General features: G+C 32.8%; 2 protein-coding genes across 3 annotated transcripts in view; both read left to right on the top strand.

Annotated features, from left to right (window-relative positions):
• Positions 1–5272: 5272 nt before the first annotated feature.
• Positions 5273–6316, top strand: LOC140433945 (uncharacterized). Its single transcript, XM_072521916.1, has one exon. It carries the CDS (start codon positions 5273–5275, stop codon positions 6314–6316), a length of 1044 nt encoding a protein of 347 aa, XP_072378017.1.
• Positions 6317–7133: 817 nt separating this feature from the next.
• ITP (ion transport peptide) overlaps positions 7134–26974 on the top strand; it is a 242546-nt gene continuing 222705 nt past the window's right edge. For both annotated transcript variants that reach the window (XM_072523617.1, XM_072523616.1), the window contains exon 1: positions 7134–7378. In XM_072523617.1, the coding sequence (XP_072379718.1) occupies positions 7328–7378 (51 nt within the window). In that variant the 5' untranslated portion in view covers positions 7134–7327. The remainder of the gene's footprint in view (positions 7379–26974) is intronic.

Here is a 26974-nt window from a genome sequence, read left to right as displayed (position 1 = left end):
TATCTTCAGCTGTTCTTAAGAGTTCCTCAAATCCAAGTCCTGTCCAGTTTCTGATATTACGTAACCAGGACAATTTTTTTCTTCCAATTCCTCGCTTTCCTTCTATTTTGCCTTTTATTATCAACTGAGGGATGTAGTATTTCTCGTTGCGCAACAAATGCCCTAAATAACTGGTTTTTCTTCTTTTGACTGTTCTCAATAGTTCTTTTTCTAAATTGAGTCTCGCTAGTACTTCTTCATTTGTTTTTCGTGCTGTCCAAGGAATTTTTAAAATTCTACGGTACACCCACATTTCAAATGCCTCGATTCTATTCAGGCTCTTTATTTTTAAAGTCCATGTTTCGACTCCGTAGAGAAGAACAGACCAGATAAAACATTTTACAAGTTTTTTTAATACATTTAAAAATATAGAAATCTTATGTCTAACAGAATTATGGGAAACCATTGACTCTATTAATAATGTATACATTGATGGATTTACTATGAGTAGTAGTTATTATAGAAACTCTTCAGTAAGAGGAGGTGGTGCAGGAACATTCGTAAAGAGAAATGTAAACGCTCATAATATGAATGTTAAAAAATTCTGTTCTGACAGACATTCAGAGTTTTGTTGTTCTTTAATCAGGAATAAAAACAATCATGTCTTTTACATATTGAATTGCTACCGATCTCCGTGTGGATATGATAATATTTTTTTAAATAATCTTGACTGTCTTTTAAATCATTTATACAAGCCAAATACATGTTATATTATTTGTGGTGACTTTAATATTGATATGAAAACGTCAAGCAATAACCATTAGTTAACGTACATACTAATCTTGTCAAATGGCCTACAAGAGTAACAAATACCAGCATAACAACAATTGTGATATACTAAGTGAAAAACAGCTAATTATGCTGTATTATGCTCAGGTGGAGTCTCGTTTGCGGTATGACATAGTATTTTGGGGTACGTCTTGTAAGTTCAGTGAAGTCTTTCTATCTCAAAAGAGAATAGTCTGTCTATCAGTCCGTTGTATTGCTGGTTTTTCTCGAATAACTAGCTGTAAGAGTTATTTTACTAGATATAAACTTTTAACTGTGCCGTGCTTATATATTTTTGAAGTTTGTGTTTTTATTCATTCAAATCTTGAGAAATTTAAAACTAATAGTCAAATTCACAATATAAATATAAGGCAGATTCAAAAATTACATGTGCCTTTTTCTAAAGGAAATATGCATTGTTACTCACCTGCAATAATAGGTCAAAGAATATAAAATAAGTTACCTGAGCCAATAAAAAAATGTAAGAATATGAAAATATTTAAATTAACTTTAAAAGATTTTTTATTGCAGAATACGTTTTATTCTGTTGATGAATATTTTAGTAGTTGACATTAATTTAAGTATATGCTAGTAATTTTACATTTACTATTTGTGTTTGTCTTGTAATCTTAGGTTTAGCGTAATTTACTAATTTTGTTTTCTAAACTGTGACTGATCCTATACAAATTGTATTTATCAAAAGGAAATAAAGTATTACTATTATTATTATTATTAAATACACTAAGAGTATGAAATGCAACGGTGCTTCTTGTGGTGTCGGTAAATTTAGTGTATGAGATGCACACTTGCTTCTCGTGGAGTTTAACGTGTTAATCTTGGACCAGACCAAAACATATTTATCTAATATAAAGGTTTTAAAGACATTTTAGAACAGGCCAAAAAAATTGCTAAGGATATCGATTGCGACCCGTGGTTTCCACCGATTAATATAGTTAGCACAATGGACAAAAAAGGTTTTCAGACTTATCCATCATTAGTATCAGCGGCGGCCGGCCAGGTGAAGGAGATGAAGGTGAGCTTCACCAAAATAATATAATTAAATTGAGATAAATAAATAAAAAATGAAAGCAACATTATTATATCTAAATTCTGAAATCAATTATTTATTCTCTTTTAATTAATCTAAAAATTAAAAAAGACAACTAGCTTTATTAGCGGTACGTACTTGACGGTCAAGTCTTGATTTGTGTCACTAGCCGTGTACGATTCAGGAATAGGTGAATATCATTTTTGAAATGCGAAATCTATCTGCATAAGCATTCACGGTTGCCATGGCAACGTGACGTCAGCATATCCTTAGTGGTAGCTGAGAAAACTGGTGAGTGCAGTTCCGTCTAAAAATATATTATCGGTCTTCACCCACTGTTGGATGTGTATTTGCTATTCCTATTTTTCGGAAATTTCTCTCAGCTACAATATTTTGAAATTTAGTCTATTAAATAGATATTTTTTATATAGTATAGTGTATAGTATAGTATTTATTAGTTTAGTTTAGTCACAGTATTAATTTTATTTGTTTAGTGCACTTTATTAATACATTTCTCTGTGGTTTGTTTCGGATTTCGGATATAAAGTATTCTCGTGGATTTTGTTTGGACAACAATAATTTTAGACAGACATGAATCCAATTAATGACTTCTTCTTCTTCTTCCTATGTCGTCTCCATTAACGGAGGTTGGCGACCACATTTCTAAAAGTTTCTCTGTCTTTTGCAAGGTGGAATAATTCGTCTACAGTCATGTTTTTCCAGTCTCGAATATTTCGCAGCCATGATTTCCTCTTTCTACCTATTCCCTTTTTGTCATCGACTCTCCCCTGCATGATGACCTGCAAAAGACTATATTAAATGGTGGCTAAATTAATGACTTGGTGTGTAATATATTAGAGACTCCGTTTAGGCATTGGAAAAATGTAGATAAAAGGGATGTTCTTTTACATGGTCGACCAACCAGTATTTTAAACGTCTGCGTTTGATTCAGAATGGTCAGCTGCAATCAGCATCTGACTCAGAGTGGGCGGCTGAATCGAAACTCACCAACCCGTTTTAACAGGCGTGGTGTTTTAATCGCCAAAAAACCCTCAATGAAATGTCAAGGTTCAGAACTAAAATACCCCAGACAAGCAGAACGAATCGTACCTAGTATAAGTGCCCTAAAAAACTGTTTTCAAGTTATTAGGGCCCTAAACTCTATACATTTTTTTTAACGACTTTTTAATGAGATTTGGGCGCGAAGTAGGTACCAAAAGTCCTTTTGGCTCCGGCAAGCTTTCCTCATCTTCACCACTTTTTTAGGCCACGAGCCGCCGCTGATAAGTATTTCAGATAGATATTTCAGAAAATATAGATGTGTCTGACATTGTTAAAACGTTTGTCTTAAGAAAAGCTAGAAAAGCAAAGTTTACTGTAAAACCTGTAATTATATTTATGTATATTATATTCCTTTAATATAGAATATTACAAATAAGTTGTAAAATTATATTATATTAAATAAATTCTGTATGCGTCTTAAAATTTTGTTTCTTTAACTTAAAATTATTTTAACTTTTTGATTTGCAAGTGCTTATAAACTTTCTGCGGAGGTTGGGTTTGGAGAGGACGGCTAATACTTTCGTACCAGGGTGGCAGATAACCTAGGAACGGCCCTGGCCAGTGCCGGATTAAGGGGGGGCTATGGGACTCTTAGCCCCCGGCGGTAAATTTTGAGAGGCGGTACGTCGCTCCCATCACGTTTTAATTCTATATGTGGATATTTCAAATTTATGGGGTTGATTTTCTGAAATATCATGGTAATAATAATAAATTACGTAAGATGCCACAAATAAATAGCTTCAGAACAATATTAATAAAACTTCGTCTCGTCACCGACAAGATCCGTGCTTGCAGTAGCAGGTCGCACAAAAACACGTTTCATGTTTCCGGAAAATCCACTGCGCCTGGCGACAGCGTGCCCGGCTCCAACACGGTATGTCGTCAATCGTTAGTCGTGTTAGCGCAGTTTTCGAGACTAGTCTCAAATTTTACTTATTTTTATTAGTAAAGTGTTTTCGTGACGTTTCTAAAAAATGAGCGGAAAGAAAGAGGAAGCGACAAAAGTTAGAAAAGCAGCAAAAATTAAATGCAGTATAAAAAAAAACCCCCAAAATTCAGCTTGTTTTTACCAAATCCAGGCAAGATAGTATACCAACGAGCACTTCTTTTCAAGACGATCCAATTGCAACAGTTTCAGATGTTTTAGAAGGTAGGTTTATTTGACTGTTTTAGTTACTTTTTTAATAAAATAAAATTTGCAGCAGGATCTTCATTACGTCGAGATGATTCATCCACAGCAAATTCAGATCCACTTTGTGATATCGAGTTACATCCTGAAAAGAGTTCTCCTGAACGTCAAATTCTAGTCGAAAGTGGTGTTAATCGAGTTGATTTACAAGATCCAAAATTCTGGCCAAGAAATTGTGTAGATGAAGTGCTGAAAGAATTCAAAACACAGGATCTTAATTCTTTAGACTTTGAATATTCAAAAAGAAAAATAGGGAAACAAAACAGGTACTGCACTAAATCACTATTTTATAAGGTTTTAAAGAATGGTGAAAAAATTCGGCGTGACTGGTTAGTTTATTCCAAAAGCACAGGCTCTTTATTTTGTTTATATTGTCGACTCTTTTCAAGCGAAAATTGCAGTTTTTCCTTTTTTACTGGATTTGACGACTGGAAAAAGGCTAAAGAAAAATGTGACAGTCATGAAAGATCAGTCGTTCATTTAGAACATCTTAAAAATTTTATTTCAAGAAATTCATTGAGTATGAGAAAGATCGATGATTCTCTGTGGCAACAGATTGAACATGAGACCACATATTGGCGAAACATATTACAAAGAGTCGTTTGTGTCATAAAATTCTTAGCTAGTAGGGGACTACCTTTTAGAGGAACCGACGAAAAATTTGGTTCGACTAGCAATGGCAATTACCTTGGATTACTAGAGTTTTTGGCGGAATATGATTCTCTTTTAAAAGAACATATTGAAAAATATGCTTCAAAAGGCTGTGGTTCAGTATCTTATTTATCAAAAACAATTTGTTTTGAATTTTTGCAATTGCTTTCGGACCACATATTAGAAGAAATTGTAAAACAAATTCATTGTGGCAAATATTATTCAATCAGTGTTGACTCTACGTCTGATATAACACGTACAGATCAACTGATATTCATTATTAGGTATTGCTCGGACACCGGAACACCTGTCGAGAGGTTCATACAGTTTTTAGACAACACTGGCCACAAAGCCGAAGATATGTAAGCCAGAATTGTAAAAATTTTGTCCAACCTGAATATAAATATCGATGACTGCAGGGGACAATCGTATAACAATGCGAATAACATGTCTGGCGTTTATAGCGGTCTCCAAGCCCGAATAAAATCTACGAATAGTTTGTCAAAATACGTACCATGTGCAGCCCATTCCCTAAATTTGATTGTGCAGCATGCAGCAGAATGCACTATGGAAAGTACTTCTTTTTTTTAGTTGCTGAAGAAATTTATGTTTTTTTCTCAGCTTCAACTTACAGATGGAAACGACTCACTGATCTATTGAAAAATTGTGGCCATACAACATTTGTTCCAAAAAGAGTTAATGTGACTCGATGGTCAGGACGATTTAATGCATTAAAAGCCCTTAATTTATGCTGTCAAGATATAAAGCAAGCACTTTTAGAGTTATCCGCTAACGATGACGAGAAGATGCCAGTACGCTGTCAAGCAAACAATTTACACGAAAAGATGGCTACGTTAGAATTTGGTATTTATGTTGCCTTTTGGTTCGAAGTACTGGAAAGAACTGACCTAGCGAGTAAATCTTTACAAAGCGCAAATATGGACTTACATACATGTTCGTCTTTGTATAGCTCATTACAACATTTTTACGAGTCCCTTCGTGATAAATGTAATTTATTTGAACAAAAGGGGCAGCTCTTATCACAACAAACGGAATACAGCAAAGAAATTAGAAGTCGCAAAAGAAAATTACAGTTTGACGAAGCAGATACAGAACAGAACCTTACACCGCAAAATAAGATTAGAACCCAAGTGCTGTATAAAACAATTGATTATTTGGCAAATAATCTAAAATCTAGAGGAAAAGTTTATGAAGATCTTTCCATCACTTTCTCAGTTTTATTTTCTCTACCTCTTTCAGAGGATAACGTGATTTCAGACAAAGCGTCTGTATTAGTGAATATTTATTCGAATGACTTGGATACATCTCTACCAAGTAAGTGTATTCAATTAAAACATTTTATAATGTCACTACTAGCCCAAGTTGAGTATAAAAATCCAACAAATCACACGAAGCTTTTGCATAAAAATAATATAATTGCAACCTTCCCAAACGTAGAAATAGCACTAAGAATCTTCTTATCGTTGATGGTTACTAACGCAACTGGTGAAAGATCATTTTCCAGTTTAAAACGGGTCAAAAATTATTTGAGAAATTGACCTGTTTGCAAGTAGGAAGTCTAGGAAAATTTGTTTGTAAATAATTATGTTAATTTACTTTATAAGTTGTGAGTTTGTGTCTTTGTGGCTTTTTTGTATATTTGTAATAAATTACGTAATAATATTAAAATAGTTTTAATGAATTGTTAACCTAAGACAAGACGCTCACTAACGTGGCAACCAAATGGCGTGGCAATGGCGAGCGAGTGCTGTATATACCGGGTATACCGGGTTTATACCGGGACACCCGGTATAAACATAATGTAGTCGCACGTATCGAAAGGTCGCACGTGCGACTACATATGTTTATACATTTTACCTGCCACTGGGACACCACAACACTTGTTCGCCATTGCCACGCCATTTGGTTGCCACGTTGGTGAGCGCCTTGCCTAAGACGCATCTATACCTACTGGAGAGTGGCGGTATAGTATGACTTAGCCCCCGGCGGTCCATGAACTAAATCCGGCACTGGCCCTGGCTATGGGTAAATAACTTTTAAACTATAATACCTATGCTTATAATTCTGAAATTTTCTCGTAAGATTTAAATATCATAACAGTTTCAAATTATCAAGAAAATAGCTTTTTTTTAACGGTGTTTATTTTCATTCATAAACCTATTTGACGTCGCACATGCATCATAGTTTATTGTTGCAAAAATTAAGTACCTACTCAACGACCTGTTCAAAATTCTACAGTTACGACTATGATTGTGTCCCAAGTACTCAGACCAGGTCATGGGACTGTCATACATCGTAATAGGTTACATCCTGTAAGAGTTTTTGCTTTGATTCATATTCAGTCGGCCTCCCATAAAGTCACAATAAAGAATTGCTTTTGTAAATATTTATGCTGGACGGCATCCCATCAACTGGTGTGTAGGATTTTGCTGGTTTTACGTAATAAATGATGAATTTTTGCGAGTTCATAATTTTAAATAATATGTTACCTAAAGACGTCGAGTTTGAACTGTTGAAAATTGGTGTGTTATAATGTGATTATTTTATTAATGGATTTAGTTCAAATTGTTCGTAAATGGAAGCTGGATAAGAACTTTTTGGTAAGCTTTAACATTAAATTTAAGTTTGAATTTGGTTTATGCACTTAAGGACATTTAGGTGTAAAGTTTATTAAAAGTATTTTATGCAAAATTGTAATCATCACTATCTGCATTCACTGCTAACCGAGAGGTTGCAATGCACTTTGGGCAATTTAGTTTATGTTTTGTTTACGTAATAAACAAAATATGCAAAAATGAAACGTCATTTTTTACTTATAAATAATATATTCACGATGTAAGATCGGTATTTGATTTTAAATACAAAAACAAAAGGTCAAGACTGGTAAATTAAATAGAAAAGTGGTACAATTTTACTGAAAAAGCATCGGAAATCCTTTAAAATGAGAGTTTGTAAAACTTTTTTTGTTAATTTGTTTCTTAACTATTGCAAAAATAGCTTTAAAAGTCGATTTTTTGAAAATTACTATTAACTTTTCTAAAAATGCACAACAAACTTTGGTTTCTCGTAAGAATAAGGACAATATCACAGATATTCAGCTTTAAAAATTTCAAGAAGTTTCACTTGAAAGTCTTGTCAAATTGAAGTTGTTTATCCCAGAAAGCTTTTATCTATAACAAAGTTTTTACCTACAACGTTCATCATCATCACTGGCTCGACAACCCTTTTTGGGTCTTGACCTGTTCCAGGATTCTTCTCCATTCTGATCTGTTTCGTACTTTTTTTCTCCAGTTTTTTATTTTTAAGGTTGTTATATCATTTTCTATTTGTTCTAAGTATCTCAGTTTCGGTCTTCCTCTTGTTCTTTTTCCTACTGGCACTTGTTTGAATATTTTGTTTGGTATTTCGCCTTCTTCCATTCTTTCTACATGTCCTATCCAACGCAGCCGTCCTATTTTAATGAATGTTTTAATATCCGGATCCTGGTATATTTTGTATAGTTCAGAGTTGTATCTTCTTCGCCATATTCCGTTTTCTTTTGTGCCCTTATATATGTTTCGCAAGATTTTTCTTTCGAAGGTGGCCAACAACGTTTCCTCTATTTTAGTGAATCTCCAGGTTTCTGAGCCACATGTGAGTACCGGTCTTATTAGGGTTTTATATATTTGGCATTTTGTTTTTCTTGCGATGTTATCTGATCTTAGTTGCCTAATTAAGCCATGGTAACATTTATTTGCAATAAATATTCGCCTCTTCACTTCCTCCGTAACGTTATTATCAGACGTGACTAGGGATCCCAAGTATATAAAGTTTTCTACCTCCTCTATGTTGTATTCTCCTATTGTTATATTTTGTGGCTGCCTTATTTCTGCGTTTTTACTTACCTGCATATATTTTGTTTTGGTCTGATTGATTTTAAGACCACTATTTTGTGCAGCTCGTTCTATTCGGTTGTATGCCTCTATCATTTCTCTTCTTGATCTTGCAATTATGTCAACATCATCTGCAAATGCTAGTATTTGCACGCTTTTATTAATGATTGTTCCTCGTGTATTGACTGTTGTGTCCCTCAGTATTTTCTCGAGTACGATGTTGCACAAGATGCATGATAGAGCGTCTCCCTGGCATAGTCCCTTTTTCACATCTATTGTTTCCGTTAATTCATTTTGTATCCGGATTCTACTTTCTAGTTTTAGAGATTCTTTTATCAGTTCTATTAGTTGTGTTGGTATATTAAATTCTTTCATTGCTTTTATTAAGAATTCTCGGTTTATATTGTCATATGCGCTTTCAAAGTCTATGAAGAGATGATGTGTGTCGATGTTATATTCACTGGTTTTTTCGAGGATCTGTCGCAGAACAAATATCTGGTCTATTGTTGACTTCTGTCTACAGAAGCCACTTTGGTATTTGCCAACTATTGTTTCAACGTGTGGTCTAAGTCTTTACTTTACTTAAGTGGAGTAGAATACCGCTATTCTACTCCGTTGGTAGCTGTTTATTCGACCATATCTTTGTTATCAATTCATGTATTTCTTTTTGTAGTGCGTCTCCTCCTTCCTTCAGTAACTCCGATGCTATTTGATCCGATCCCGGTGCTTTATTGTTCTTTAATTTGTCTACTGCTGCTCTAATCTCGGCTATTTTTGGTGGAGTCTTTTCTCTGTTGTCTGCTTGGTCTAATGGTATGTCAGAGTTCGTCTCTCTCCGATCTCCTTCAAACTTTTACGTAAAATGTTCTGTCCATCTACTTAGTATCTCTTGCTGTTCTGTCAATATATTACCTTCCTTATCTCTACACATCGTTGTTCTCGGTTTGAAGTCTTTTCTGCTTTTGTTTAGTCTCTGATAAAATTTTCTTGTCTCTATTGATTTACTTAGTTCTTGTAGTTCTTGAGGTTCTTTGTTCATATATTCTCTCTTTTTTTTTCTTCGGTGAGTTTTCTTTTCTTCTTTGCGTAGTCGTTTATATTCTTCCTCTGCTTGTCGGGTTCTGTGCCCCTATTGCATCAGTAAATATGCTCTGTTTTTTTTGTCTGTTATGATCTGACATTCTTCGTCAAACCAGTAATTCGTTCTTGTTCTTCTTTCTGTACTTTCTATGCCTAGTACTTCTTTAGCTGCCTTTTTTATGATGTCTCTGCATTCTTCCCACTCCTTATTTAGGTTTTCATGTGTTATTCTGTTTTCTAGTTTGTTGTTTATCTTTTCTTTATACTCTTTATTTTTGTTTTTTTCTTTGAGTCCTTCTACCTTGTATCGTTCATGTTTAGAGCCTCTTTCCTTTTTGATGTTTGAAATTTTAGCCCTTATCCTACTTTCGACCAGGTAGTGATCAGAATCCGCATTTGACCCTCTTCTGGTGCGGACGTTTATTATATTCGATTGGTGTCTCGTGTCTACAATGACATGATCTATCATATTTACTGTGAGTCCATCCGGGGATTTCCTTTGTGTATATCTTTGCGCGAGCGAAGTACGTGCTGGCAATCACCATGTTAAGTGATCTTGCTAGGTTTATTAACCTATTGCCATTGTCATTTGATTGCGCATGTAGACTGTGCCTACCTATTGTGGGTTGGAATTGCTGTTCTTTTCCAACTTTGGCGTTTAGGTCTCCATAGATTATTTTCATATCATTTTTTGGGCATAACTGATATGCGAACTCTAATTCCTAACAACCTACAACGTTATTATGCGTAAATTATTGGGTCTACATGAATTCTGAAAGCATCAAATTGAAAAGAAACGCCTATATTATTGAATTAAATCATTTAATGATAAAAAGTTTATGTTACATATTGTAAAAAAGCTCTGAACAAGTATTGCGATTTTAAGCTTATAAACATTTAAAATAACTCAGATGCATCAACAGTAGGAAGTTAATTTTTTTTTATTTAAAATGTTGGCACAGGAATTAAAAAAATACAATGCTCTACTACCCTTAAAATCTGAGTTAGCCCTTTTTTCAAAATTCCTCGGGGCTTTGTGTATAATCCATAAGAAATTTAAAAAGTACTATTTAAAAGATTTAACGTTCAAGTTTTGAAAAAATAAAAGTTCAAAACGATTCCTTTAAAAATGAGCTGTGCATGATGCGCAAAATATGAAGGGTTTAAAATTGAAGCAATTTGAACCCTCTCCATTTTACTACTTCAAAAACTGCATTCATAACTTCAAATTTATAAAAGTCGCAATATCTTCGAGTCTAGTAAACGAAATTTGATGCTTTTTGTTTAATTTGTGGTACTTTGTTGTATAGACTGTAAAAATGCAATTAGTTAGTTTGTAAAATGTTTATTCAATTAAGTAATTTGTTTAAATAATTGAAAATAAATATTTATTTTGCCAAATTCTACTTTTCTCTTATTATTATTATTAGTAGTAGAAAAGGCTATGAAAAGATACATATCTCAAAGATTTATGCATTACGGTTCTAAGTAATAGGTATCTTTTAATAATAAATTTTACGAAAAAATTTTTTATTTGAAAGTTGAATCTATACGTGTTAATTTTTATTAAATTATGCTTATTAGTTTTATAATTACTTTTCTTGACTCAAAAACAATACAAATATATTTTAAACAAATTAATAGTTATAAATTTTGTATAAATATAAATGTAAATAGTAAAATTAAGTATCTATGTAAATTGTACTAAGTATGCATTAAAATTAGTGAACATTAATGAAATTTGCTATATACAGTGTGTCCGTAAAGTATGGAATAAATTCGATATTTCCTAAATAAAAAATAAAAAAGATCTAAAACAAGTCGATTTTTAAATTGAATGTTCTACATTTTACAATAAAATTTCATTATACAAGGTGATACACATTACAGTGATGACGTCATCGGCTCTTTTTTAAATGTAACACCCTGTATTTTAGGACATTTTTAGATCGATAAAAATGAGCTAATTTCAAAAAAGTATAAGTCCAACCTCCTTTTTTCCAGTCGTACACCGTCACATCTTGACTCAAGATATAGAGAGTTCCATAGTCTTTAAAAATTTCAATGAACTATTCTGGAATAACGATGGTGTCTTTTTTTAATATCTTTTTCGATCTTTGCAAATACTCTGTCTGCGGGAATAAATGAATATCCAGCCACAGGAAATGTAATCTCCAAGTGTTTAATAAATGAAGGTGCATCTACACTAAGCCATTTAGTGCACATAATTATCATGACGGAGTTTTTAGTTTGTCCTCCGCACCCATCTGCAACAAGTCGTACAGTGCGTATATAGTCATCGAAGTTAGTATGGCAAAGCTTGTGATAAACGGCACTGGCTATGCATGCGTTTTTTGGTTAATAATATATTTTTAAGTTCATCATTTTTTTCAACCTTTATCTTTTTTGTTAGCTGAAGGCACCTAGAACAAACATCAGTTCTTGGGGAACCAAAGCCAATATTGTAGTAGGTATTGAAAATATGCCGAAAGTAACTTTTTTTTACCGCAACACATAAATCACGCTCTACTTCTTGGTAATATAGGCGAAACATTTTGGAAATATTTAAATCGGATGATAAATAAGTTCGCCTCTACAGTAGTGACCATCAATAGCTTTAAATTTTTCAATAAACTTCATTACACAAGATCATTTTTCAGCAAACTTTAAAAATTTACGGTCACCCACCTGTTTTCACGAGCCATTTGTTGTCCATCATGATATCTCCTTAACAGACCGAGTACTCTGTCTTTGTTTTACTTTTAGAATACTATTTTGATTCTAGAACACTATAAAACTATTTTGATTTTATTGCAAGATGTTTGTCAACAACACTGACAAACATCTTGCGCTTTCTTTGTAGCAGCCATGTAATGACGTCACTTTCTTACCTGACTGTGATTGGTTGCGTCGGATTTACTGGCATTTGATTTTAACAGTGCTTGGATTTGCTGGATTATAGAATTATGATTAGATTTGAAGGGTTTTGCATCGAAAATTCAGTATAAACTTGTAGAGAGCAAGATTACAAATCTGTTGACACGAATAACTCAATATTCATAAAAAGTGGGTTTGTCGGGTTTTGAAACGACGACTCAATTATTTGTTGATGCTGTGCCTTGGTTAGTAGTAGATTTATGTAACTTTGATAAAGTATGTTATAAATTTGACTTATATTAGCGTGACTTACATCTTTTTGTAACTTTGTATGACTAGTTGTTTCTGATTTTGAATGAAGTACCAGCCCATTTTTGAGATGGTTTATAGGATGTGTCGTATATTTAGAAATATTAAAGTAGGATACAGTAGTAAAGTAAGTTTCATTTACTGACAAATGTCTATTTGATTATATTGAAGAAATAATTTCTTTTTCTCTGCAGAAGGCCACATATACAGTGGTGAGTGTCTTACCACCCGGCTTTTTAACGTAAGAGATAGAAAACACAGTTACCTTGTGAAATAAAAAGAGTTGAAACTCGTAGAGGTGAGAAATAATCGGAGAAACCTATAATTTATATTACATTACATTACCACTATCGATAGTTAGCACACCTTTAGACGTTAGCTTCGAGCTAAATCACCTCGGTCATAATTATTATGTGTAACGTCGTATGTGTGACGTATTTCCATTTTTTAATTTCGCATAAAGTAAAAACTGATTGACCACAATAAAGCAAAAATGTGAATAAAATAATTTAATTAATAGTGATTATTTAATCTAAAGTTTTAAATTATTAACCAAGAATAATTTCTACTATGATTTGAGGAGTTTCATACACTCATCAATCCTTAGTGGATTAGTGGTAAGAATTCGACATTGCGACACAGACGTCGCAGACGATTAGAGTGCAAAACCCACATGTGGTTTTCTTTTTTTTTAATAATTTGAAATTATGCAGAGATCGTTTTGCTTTGAATCGCTAAACATTTATGTCAGTCGTTTCTAGTATTAGAAGTGTTTAAAGTTAAAACAAAAATATCTTATTGAAAAAACAGTATCGTCGTACTTTCGAAAATAAAGTAAAAATTCTTCAAAATTAAAAGAACGTTTAAAGAATGTTTAAAGAAGTAAAAATTCTACAAAAATAAAAAAAATATTGTAATTAAACGTATTTATAATATGTTCAAATAAGCCTTCATTAGCAGCAGAACAATAACCCAAACTGTCACTAAAGAATTATAAAAGTCTGATGGATCAGAGTTCAAGGCACGATGTTCTCATCGTTATATCTCTCATATAGTTTGGACTTGATATATTCCCACATAAAAAAATCACAAGGTGCAAAATCAGGTGATCTTGCAGGCCAAAAAATATCTCCGTGGCCACTAATCAATCGATTAGGAAAAGTCGCACTGAGATATTCAATGACGATGCGAGAATTATGTGCAGGACAACCATCGTGTTGAAACCGTATGGAGTCGAAAGGTATTGGTAAATTACGAAGGGCTGGGACAATTTGATTTTGCAGAAGTTCCAAGTATTTCCGCCCAGTCAACATACCGTCTATAAAAAATGGACCAATGACATGATTCCCTATTATGCCTCCCCAAACATTTATTTTTCGAGGACGCTGGGTACGAGCGACATAAATCTGACGAGGATTTCCTCGAGACCAATACCGAGCATTCATTGAATTGTGACGGCCGTGCAATGAAAACGTACATTCATCGGTGAACAAAACGTTGTCTAAAAAATGTTCATCTTGATGTAACATTTCCATTGCTATTTGACAAAATTCTAAACGTCTATATTGATCCCCAGGGAATTTTTCGTTGGATTTATGAAGTTTATAGGGACGGTATCCATGTCTTTTCAAAATTTCACCTACTCTAAATCTTGGAATTCCATATTGTTCTCCGAGACGAGATGTTGATTGGGTAGGATTTTGCTCAATACTTGCACAAATCAAAGTGTCCTTTAGTTCCAAATCTGGATTTACCTCCCTTCATCTGCGAACTCCTCATGGAGCGAACACGAATCCATAAGTAAAAAAATTACGTATACTTAATAGACTGAATTGTTGATCGTGCTGGAGCCGGCCTATTTGGAAACATATTGTTGTCTAATCATGTTGTCTGATAATCCATTCACATGCCAGACAACAATTTGCACTTTTTCCTCGACCGTTAAAATCCTTTTCACGAATTGTGTTTTCAATAAAAAGTTTCTGTTTACCGTGCAAAAACACTTCTCGATGTGTTATTATTTGACAACTTAGCTGTTCGCGCGCATCCATTCCAATGTCGTCAATTGTTTTGAAAATCATTACCTGTACAGAGGAATTTATATTAACACTGAGAATTTAGTGATGGATTTGACATTAAACAGTTTTCACTGGATCATTTTGCATTCCCAACTGAAGACTGTAAAACTGGAATTAAATTTGAAATATTTTGTATTTCTATTTTATAACATTGGAATAAGAATAAATTGTAAATAATGAGTTTTTCAAAAACTTGTTACCTAATACGTATCATATTTTCTATTATTTTTTGATTGAGTATAACAAAAATTTTAAACTTGGTGTGAATTGAACCCCAATCTTCTTGTCAATAGACAACGTCTCTAACTATTACACCAATTCCACATACAATAATTGTTTTCGGACTGAACATACCTACCTTTAGTTTGGTCAAATATTTCAGTTTAGTTATTTTTATTATTAAATAAACTTAAAGATTTATAATTTAAAATCGCTACTAATTAATGTTTTTTACTATAATATATCTTAATTTATTCAATCATTTATTCTAACATCAGAAATTATTAAAATAAAATATTTTCGAGGTCATCCGTATAATTATGACTGAAGTCAAATAGACACGTCAAGAACTAGCTTTATCTCGTACTATCTCACAACTTAATCTGTCTTCTATCCTTTCCGCTATTTTGCCGGGTGGTAAGACACTCATCACTGTATTTTTGAATTGGTTTATCTTTTCATTACTTTTATTAGTCCCTTTTATTTATTTCTTTAAGTAAATATAAATAATACAAACTAATTTTGTTGCCCGAGATCCTTTAATATAGTTCAAAGTGCTTGAATGCCAACGTCTTCTTGTACCTAATTGACGAGTAATCAAATGAGATGAAACCAGAGAAGTCTGTAATTTTTACTTATTAAAAAAATGATATGGAGGGTTTTTTTACTAAAAAAATCCTTGGAGTTGAATGAATCTAGATGAGAAAAACACTGGTCAAACGTGATTTAATTTATATATAGACAATTTTTATTCAAGTTGGCGTGATAAGTAAAATACTGATTGCTATTTTTATATTTAACAAAATTAAAGCTACCGCCACATAATGATATAATAAAGTAATGACAGAACGGACAAACTTCGCAGTTATTTTTATACTTTTTAATCTTATAATGTCATAACTAAATTACAAACTACTTGCTACATGTCGGTGTCACTGCTTCAAAGTCATAATCATAAATACTTAAACTCAATCATTCAATCTTAAAAGTAATTTTAAATAAAGCGGAAATGTTTAATTTCTTTTTACATTTTCATTCTTTTTATAATTGCAGTTGTACTTTTTCTGTGTTTATATTGATTTGTACAAATATATTTCTTTTATCCTGTGTCTAAAAAGTAAACAAAAAAGAAACTGAAAAAAGCATACTCACATTATTCAAGGCGCAAAATTTCGGGCCAATGCAATGCATTCATTTTTTTCGAATCCTGAGAAAACTAATAAATATTTTTCAAAAATTTAAACGCAGAATGAAAGATTATATTACTACCGAGGGCCGAAATACCCTTAGAATAAACAAAAAGTTTTTTTGAATGAGATATTAGAAATTAAAAATCACACTAAATTTTCTCTTCTTTTTCACCCCTGTAACTTATTAAAATAAACATTATAGAAGTTTTCAGGGACTTTTGGCCCTCAGTAATAATGTATTCTTTCAATCTGCGTTTAAATTTTTCATAAATAGTTATTAGTTTTCTCAGGATTCGAAAAAAACGAATGCATTTAAAAAGCATTGGCCCGAAATTTTGCGTCTACACTCTTATGGAGATAAGGCAAGGATGGCAAAATAAGAAAGGAATATCCAAAAAACTAAAATCAACTATGAATAACTATAACGACCTATGCAATAATAAAGGTAAATATTTACGAAAAAAAAACTTTTTTTAAAAGGAGTGTTAGAGGAACATATGCTGAAGAAGGACTAAAAGATCTAGTAGGAGAAATCAGGAGATATAAATATTATGGTAGGAGTCATACAAGAAATAAAATAATTGGGATGAGAAATAATGGAACTGACAGATACAATCTTCTTTAAGAGTGGAGGGAAGGACACAAGACTTACTACAGGGTTTATAACGCCTAAGGAAATGAGGACAAAAATCATTTCGTTTAACCCATTTAGCTCCACTTTTGTTACGTTTTTGTTGTTATAAATGGAGGATTATTGTAATTTCTGAGCTTTTTGTATGTCATTAGGTATATTCACATATATATATATATATATATATATATATATATATATATATATATATATATATATATATTGTCATACTTTTTCTTTCCCAACCAAAGAAAAATAAATAAAAATATCCATCGGAATAAAATTTTAAGATATCGTTATAAACAAAAATGTATATAGTAATTTAAGATAAGATTTAGTGTAGATAAGAATAGAAATTTGTTTGGCAAACGACCTTTTTCCGTTACAACAAACCGTAAACAAAATTATCAAAAAAACCTTTCTTTAGAATTAGAAGACATTTTACCTGTCTTAGTTAATCTTTTCATTGTTTGTATAGTCGAGTATTAAATGACCATATTCTAATCTTTTGAAATATGTATAAATTGTGTATTGACAAAACCAATTTTAAAGTAAGCTATTTAGTTTTTCTCTGAAACCGAAATTAGGCTTTTCCAAAATCATGGTAAACACAATTTGAGCTTTTGATTGGACGGTCGTTTTTAAATGGGAATTTGTGAGCCGATCAGGAGACCGGAGGAGTTAGTTATATTTTGGTCATCGAAAGGAAACAGTCGTTTGTCTCAAGATAGGGTGTGGTTCGTGAGTTTGGATACCGGCGTAACGAAAAGAAGTGAATAGTTTACAGAAGGAGATAACAAGTAGATTAAAAGAGGTCCTTGTATCTACCGTGGGCATTTTATAAAGTATATGTGAAAGTATTCTTACGGCATCAAGTTGACAAAAGGAGGTCCTGGTGTCATAAATAAGTAGCTGAGTTTGGAGAAGTGAATCAGGTGTTTTTTGTGTAGTCTGCAGGAGGTTTGCAGAGACGTTAAGAAGGAGCCGAGGTGCCAAAGAGGAGAGATCACATCGTTGAGGAGACTGGACTTTTCTGGGTATGTTCCAACATACAACTCAAGAAGAAAATAAGCTGTAAGTGTTTGTACAATTGAATTTTATATCTGTGAAGGATCGGTTTGATATCATGGTCATTAGCATTAAAATTTAAGAACTGAGGTTTTGTTAGGCTAATCAAAAGTTTAAAGTTTTGTTGTTTCTTGTTTCAAGTAAAGAAAATTTTAAGTAAAATTGGTTTTCACGTAATATAAATGTATGTAGCTTTATATTATTATATAGCTTATTATTATAAAAATTTGATTTATTTTCTTGTATGCTGATTGATAAGATAACGACAGAATTTAATAATTGTTTTATTCGTTCATATAAAATAAAGAAACGTAAATCTTTGTAATATAATATATTTGTATTCTTGTCCTTTCTTCTCTGTCCGATAAAAGACAACTAGAAAATCTTTTGAATCCATCGAACACAGGTAATATAAGGATTATTTTACTTTTGATAACAAATAAGTTATAATTCTTTTTTATTGGCTCAATAAACTAAGATTAAAGTCAAAATAAACAATCATAATAATATATATATATATATATATATATATATATATATATATATATATATATATATATATATATATATATATATATATATATATTTCAGTGGTAGCCTAAAAAAAGGTCAAAGAGTTCTAAAATATTTATTTAACATAATTTTACAGTTTTAAGTATGGGGTGGCGTAAAGCTATTCCTGAAAATGGAACTTGACACAATATGCACAACGTTGAAGTTAGTTTTTCTATTTTCCATTGAGACCATCTTGCACAACGTCTTCGTTTTCCACCCTCAACTGGCAGATGTTCTCCTACATTTATCATGCTTTTTGTCCTTTTGGACGGCCTCCCCGTCGATCTTCTTCTTATGTGAACTTTTGACGTAGCCTTTCCAAACTGAATCAGCTCTTCAGCTAGAGTTATTAAAAATTCAAGAAAAGGTATTTTTTCCGATAAAAATCATGGTAGATTATCCAATTGTTTACATCAGTAACCATAACCAGTCTAAAAAACACCATTTTCTACCATGTTTCTGATCTACGATCCATGTCGTATAAAACTGCCATTTGGTCCCGTAAATCCACTGCTCCCAGAAAATTATTGTAGAATCTTATTGCCTCTGGGCAGGTAACTTCTTTTCTGATACCATCCTGATCACGGAGCAGTAATGGTACTGCAAGATACCAAGGACTTCATTGGTATTTTGCCACTTTGCACAAATTTACTGCACAAATACCATATTTATTTCTAATAAACTCAGATTCTCCTCTAATCCATTTTTTGGGTGAGTTTTGGTAGATTTTTCCTGTTTGCAAAAACCGTTCCTACAGATGGAAATGAAATCTTTTTCATGAGCTTCACTGAGAAAAAAACTCGCACAGTAACAAAGCATATTAATAGGTCTTTAAACTTTATTGTATTAGCTAATTTATGCACGACTCTTTCACCAAGCGTTCCGTCAACTACAATAACCGCTACAAGATGGTCGTGGTTTTGCTTGGGATGGGTCTCCTTCTGGAAGTAAATTTGCAGGGCCCAGATTGTAAATAGGGAAGGCTTAGTCACTAAAAATATGTATGTTTCTTCAGTAAGTATAAACCTGTCTTTTTGAAACTGTTAACAGAGTTGTTCATTGTGGCAGAGCTGTTGTAGGCCATTCCGAACAAATCTCCATCCTTTAAGTTTGTCACAACCTTGCCAGGGTTTGAATGAAGCGAATCTTCAATAGCGTTTGTGTAAAATGTTTGTAATTTTAATACAAATCCAACGACTAAGGGCTGCATTTTGTGACTTGAGTGAATAGGGCAGGCAGATTGCTCATATTATTGTTTCGTGCCCGGTTTATAAGATTCACGTTTATTGTATGGCTGTTGTGTCCGTCGAGAACAAGTAGGACCGGGTCACCTTTTAAGGACTTTGTATGCTTCACAAACTGCTCAAAACACATGGTAAATATGTCGTCTGAATCCATCCGCTTGGAATTTTTTATTGGCTATACATGAGGCGGTACATAAGATCCCACAGCATTCATGCATACGATTACTATAAAATGCCTTCCTTAGGCAGATGTTAAATTGGCAACATTTTTTTACCCTTAAGCGACAAAACTTTTGCATACTTATGCTGCACAATTGTGATCCCAGTTTCGTCCACATTGAACAGACTGATCGGATTACTAACTATCTTTAAAAGTTCGGGCTCCTAAATCTGAAAAAACAATTTCACATTTTTCAGGCTGAATCCCTTAATCCGGGCAACAGACACTGCTTGGAGTTTTCTGAAGGAAAGTTGCTGGAAAGGAAAGTTGAAGGAAAGAGTCAGCTGACTGTTTTGTTGTTGAAAACGGATGCTTTAGAGAATTTCTTATAGCCAGTTGAAACACCATTCTTGTCTAAGCCGTCTATTTCTAAGCACTATTTGACTTATAGTTCTTCAGTGTCCGCAGACAAAACGGTCCGTCTGCTTAAACACACAGGGACTAATGATTCAGGAGTCTTTTCAGGGTTTGCGTTGTGTAGCAGGCGGTGTCATCTGAAATATTAAAAAGAAACGCTATAGACATAATGCTATATACAAAACATTACAGTACCATAATATGATATATTAGGCACACTTGAGTGTCTCATTTTAGGAGCAACTACGTGGCTTTTTAGTCCGAATTTTGAGGTTAGGATTGGTTTTTATGTCACCATAGTTGCGTGTGTCTACAACGAATTTAAGTAGGTATCAACTAATTACTAAGGTGTTTTTCTATCTCTTAACTTGAAGATGACTACCTGGTTGCTTCAAGAATTGCTGAAAGCAGGTTTAGAGACGCCATTAAACTTAAATGTACTATTAAGTGAAGATAATACAAAAAATTCTAAATTTGATTATGGTTTTTCTGCAAAAAATTTAAATTAAAGGTGTGAATGAAAAATTGATCGTTTGTGTACATATTTGTTGCCCACCTTTGTAACGGTGGTTTATGTCTTGTGTCTTATAATGAAGTCGCTCTGATGAACTCCTGAGCGTGAAAAGTGTCCTACTTGTTCAATCCTGAATGAATGAATACTAATATTTCTATATAATTACGTGGCTAAAGGTTCTAAATTAAGGCTAAAATCCAAAAAAAGATGAAAATTCAGTTTGAACTAAACCAATTTAAAAACTTTGACTTGCAAAAAATTTCACTGACGGGTGGTATTACTACACCACAGACACTCGATCTCTTCACAGACTACTGGAAGCCCTACCAGAGCTTAGTCACAGTATATTGCTTTATAAAGAATTTAGTTTTCACGTCATTCACCAGGCTGCAGCACTTACAAGACTCATAATAGGATCCTTAACCCTATGCAAGTTCCCCATATAGTTTGAGGTGGTAGATACTTACTTACTTATTTTAATTATTTATTCATTAATTTATTAACATCTAAAATGCAACAAAATATTATTTCTTCATTAAAAAAAAATTGAAATTAAAAATACAATACATGTTTAGTTGCCACAGCTTTTCTAAAACCTATTTTGTCCATGAATTTTTTGAAAATTACAAAAATGGATATTTCTTTATCTAGAATCGGTAAACTTCCTAAATTATTTATAACGTCTTACTAATGAATGAAAAACGTAGTAGAAAGTAACTAAATTGGTGACGAAACAGCTCTGATAAAAATGTACACTTAAATCTAATGTTAAAGTAAACAGCTCAACCGACAATCAGAATTACTAGGAAAATATTGGATTATCTACCAGAACCGAAGATTAACATGACAATATACTACAGGTCGGTTGTTATTGTAAGTACCTACTACTTTTTGTGAAAGTAAAGACATTTATCTTTACCTAATCGTAAATGGGTACCCATTTGTAAAGGAACTATACATATTTCAACTATTACTTCTTTCTAATCAGTAATGGTAACGGTGATTCATTTAGAGACATTTTAAAAGGAACGTTTTCAGTAATCGGACAGCTATCGGGAGTGTTGAGAGGTATTTTGACTTAAAATTTTGTTTGTGGAACCAGAAAAACGTTATATTTCACTTTGGGAATAATCTGGTATGTAAAAATTTTCTTTTGGTTCATATATTTTGATATTTGATTGTATAGTTTTCGCATTTTAAAAAAATTACAATATAATATTCTGATAGGTTACAAATTCATATGATTTACAGATTTAGAGTAAAAATTTGTCAAACATTTGCATTTCGTTCAAAACAGTATTCACAACATGACTTATGTACATAATTTTGATTAAAAACACAAAAAAACATAAAAACAAGTAACACATTTAACACATAATAAAATTGGGCATTTTTTTATATCTTTTAAAAATATACAGGATGGTTAAAATTTTGTTGTTTAAGCAGAACAATTATTTTAAAATATTTAGAATAATTACAATCCATATTGCTTAACTGTCCTGTGTTTTCTTTGTAATATATTGCATCTTTTTTTTATTAATGTGAAACATTTCCAAAAATAATCTTTTTTATAATTTCTTACTTGTTGTGAAACTCTAACATTTGAATAGTCAAAATGGTGCCCAGTTTTTAAATGATGGTCAACGCAGCACACGTATTTTTATTTTTTGTAGTCACTTTGTGCTGTGTTATTCTTTGTTTGAGCGATTGTGAAGTTTGACCTAAATAACAACTTTGACAGTCCAAACAAGGAAACTTGTAGTTAATATTGGTTTTATAAGAACTTGGAGTATTTGTATTTTACTTTTGAAAATAGTTATCCGTTTTCTAATATATTATATTTAACAATTTTGATATTATTAAATTGTTTAAAAAATTTAGTCACCGAAGGGGTTAAATGCTTTATTAATGGAGTTTTTTTATATTGAATTGGTAGTACCTACTCAGTGGTAGTAGTAATCAGTAGGACCGTCAAAAAGGTCCGAGTTAAATATCAATTTCTTAAGGATACGTTTTGGGTATCCATTATTTTCAAAGATGTTTTCAAACAATATTCCATTTTTCTTTATTTCTTTCTTTCTTCTCGGTTCCTATTCGCTTTTGTTTGTATATTATTAATTCATATTATTCTCTCTCTTTCCCTCTCTCAAATGACACTACAGCCCAAATCGAGCTTTAATGACCTCCAAACTACGCCTCCAACATTACTATTCTCGCGTCGCACTTCTCCAAGTTCCCACTTCTAGCAAATGTGGCTCGAACGCTGTCACTTCTTCCTTCCACTTTTTCTGTTGCCTTCCTTTTGGTCTTACGCCCCTCATTTTACTATCTAAAACTCTTTTCGGCAAACTCTCGGTTTTCATTCTCGCTACACGACCAGCCCATTGAAGTATCTGAAGTTTAACGAATTCTGAGATCGGTGCCTCTTAAAACAGTAAAACAGGAAGAGTTTATGGTTGTACCTGCATTTTCACACTCCGTTTTCGTTAATGGATCTAAATATCTCCCTTGGGATTTTTCTTTTAAAGACTTCCCGTTTTCTTTTTGTATTTTCTGCCATTACCCATGTCTTGCATCCATAACATACTATCGGCCTGAGCGAAACATATGGGCGAATGAAAAGTAAAGTTTCTTTCGATGTACGATTCCCTGTTTTTAATTGTGAATATATTTTTCTCTGTGATCTATTCTGCATTCTGATAGTGCTTTTAAGATAGCAGAATAGATCACAGGTATGCAAATATTATTCGAAATATATACGAAAATGCGACAACAACCGTTAACCTCCGTTGCATGACTGAGAAGATAAAAATTGGCAGAGGGGTGCGGCAGGGAGATACCTTGTCGCCAAAACTATTTATAACAGTTATGGAGTACGCATTTAAACGGCTAGAGTGGAAATCAAAGGGTATTATGGAAAGATATTCAATCATCTCAGATATGCCGATGATATTGTTCTCATAACAGACAACTTAGGAGAAGCCAGAGTTATGCTACAACAACTACAGCAAGTAACCCAGAAAGTCGGTTTAAAAATAAACTATGGAAAAACAAAAATGATGACCAATCTCGTCCCCAATGAACTAATAGAAATCGAAAAGTCGCCCATAGAACTTGTGGAAAAATATGTGTATTTGGATCACGAAATAAGGTTAACGCGAGATAACCAAACATGCGAGCTACTCAGAAGAATAAGTCTGGGTTGGGTGCATTTGGAAAAATAAGAGACGTATTTAAAACAAATATACCGATCCATTTAAAAAGAAAAGCTTTTAACCAGTGCGTTCTACCAGTCTTCACATACGGAGCAGAAACCTTAACTCTCATAAAAACATCAGCCGAAAAATTGAGTAGGACACAACGAAAGATAGATCAATGCTTGGAATAAGCTTAAGAAATAGAATAAGAAACGATGAAGTTCGTAGACGAACCGGAGTGGAAGACATTATCGAACATATTACAAGGCAAAAATGGAGATGGGCAGGACATGTTGCAAGAATGAAAGACGACAGTTGGACAAAAAAATTGCTTGAGTGGAGACCACGGGCTGACAAGCGAAGCCAAGGAAGACCCCCAACGCGATGGACCGACGACCTCAAAAGAATCGTGACCAATTGGATAGCAGAACAGAAGCAGATGGAAAAGTCTAGAGGAGGACTATGTTCAACAATAGACAACTCAGTACTGATTGATGATGATGATGATATTTTTCTCGTTTCTTTCGTTTTGCTAGATATAATGCTGCTGTCATCAGCATAGAGGGCAATCTGTATTGACTTTTTTTATTATTATTTCTTGGCCCTTCGAAGTGCAAGGTACTTGTATAGTCTGCGACAAAGTTTTTTTTATTTTACTTATGTTTAAAGTTACTGTGTGTTGAAGAAATATCGTATTACAATAGATTTGACTTTTTAAATAATTATTGTTAAGTATTTTAAATTATAAACATGGATTTTCATTCAAAAAGAGAAGGCAAAGTCTTGTCTGGACAAACGAGGGAGGTAATAGCAAATGTAAAGATTTTAAAAAAGTTCAAGAGCGTGCTTCCTTAGCAACGGGAGTAAGTATAGCCACTATAAAACGGATCTCTCGTGAAATAAAAAATACAGAAGAAGGTGCTTCTACATCATTTTCGACGCCTAACAAAAGAATGAGATCTGCCCCAAAATCCAACTTGGGCGATTTTGACAAAGGTTTACTTCGGCGTATAATAATAAATTATTATGTCACGGAAAAACAAGTTCCTACATTGCGACATATAACAAAAAAAATTAATGAAGACAATATTTATACAGGGTCGCATGAAACTTTGAGAAAAGTGATGAGAGATATGGGATTTCGATGGAAGAAAGCGAAGAATAACAGGAAAATGCTAATGGAAAAACCCGATATACAAGTGCTCCGGAGGAAGTTTCTCAGAAATATTAAACAATATAGGGAAGAAAATCGGCCCATTAATTTACATGGATGAAACTTATATTCATTCCTCTCATACCCATGACAGATACTGGGGAGACAATACCACCGAAGGTTTGCACAAGCCAGTGTCCAAAGGGCAAAGGCTGATTATTGTTCACGCCGGCGGCCAAATGGGGTTCATAAAAAACGCATGTTTGACATTTAAATCTGGTACGAAGTCTGGAGATTATCATAGCGAAATGAACTATAATAAATAAAAAATGGATTCATGAAAAACTTATTTCTAATATACCAGCCCGTAGTGTATTGGTTATAGACAATGCATCATACCACAATGTCCAAGTGCAAAAATGTCCCACTATGGGGTGTAGAAAATACGAAATGAAGGAATGGTTAACACACATATCTCTATAGGAGCTGGGTTGTACGCTTGTGTGTGTGTTTTTATTTAAAATAAAAATTATTCTTAGGCTATTTTCTTGTGGCATAATATTGTAATTTATAATTTTTTTGGGAATAAGCCACAATTTTAGTTTAAAATAAGTTTATTTTGAAGTTTCGAGTTCCACTTTGGAAATCGTTAACTCAAAATACGAAATACCAATAAATTAAACACATTTTGTTTTTGTTACTTGGTAAAAAAATTCTTCTAATAATTTTATTTTATCTGACTTATTCATATTGACAACTCAGTCACTATTTGAGATATATTTTATACGATATATTTCTACAGAATCTCCTTACAAAAATAAAATATTTAGGGGAAAGTTAATAAAGTTATACAGTTAAGTACCTAAATACCGGATGTTGACAGCCATCCCAACGGGGCTGGTATTATTCTATTGTAAAGAAATAAACAACAGATTAAAATATTTATGACTTACTAAAATTTAGAACTACTGTTCTTTTATTCTTATACAGTTTACTGTAACGCAAATGTAAAGCTTTCATCTCTGCCAATATTCCTCTTATAAAATTACAGAACGAGTCATTTATAGAAGTGTTCGAAAAAACTGCGGCTTCAACATGACTGAATGGTCAATATTAATGAGTCAAATAAAATATAATTATTATAAGAATTTTTGACCAAGTAACAAAAACAAAATATTTTGTATTTTGAGAAAAATTTCCGAAGGAAAAATTGAAAAGTCAAAATAACATACAATATAGACATATCATAGAAGTTCCATTAATAAATAAGGTCACTCTCTGTAAACTTGTAGTATGGAGTGTACCAACGAGGCGAAGAGACCGAGCGCATTATGTATCTCTTTTCCCCCGAATGCGTTCTCACTTAATTTTCTACGCAAGTGGACAAATTTGTCAAGTATCACCTTAAATTTGACAAGCTGTATATTACTGTTGTCGTATTTTCTTTTCTCTATTCGGCATATTTTATCCGCCTTTCGTCTTGTATCTTCGTCTTTTTTTCATGTTCTCCTTTCCGTAGCTTTCTTGTGTGCTTTATTTCTTTTCTGTATGACCTCTTTACACTCTTAATTAAACTATTCTTGTTTTGTTAAATTCTTTTTGTACCCGCGTTAATTATTTTTGTTTAAATTT

Source organism: Diabrotica undecimpunctata, chromosome 2, assembly GCF_040954645.1.
Source record: "Diabrotica undecimpunctata isolate CICGRU chromosome 2, icDiaUnde3, whole genome shotgun sequence".
Lineage (NCBI taxonomy): Eukaryota > Metazoa > Arthropoda > Insecta > Coleoptera > Chrysomelidae > Diabrotica > Diabrotica undecimpunctata.
This window is presented reverse-complemented; position numbering and strand designations above follow the sequence as displayed.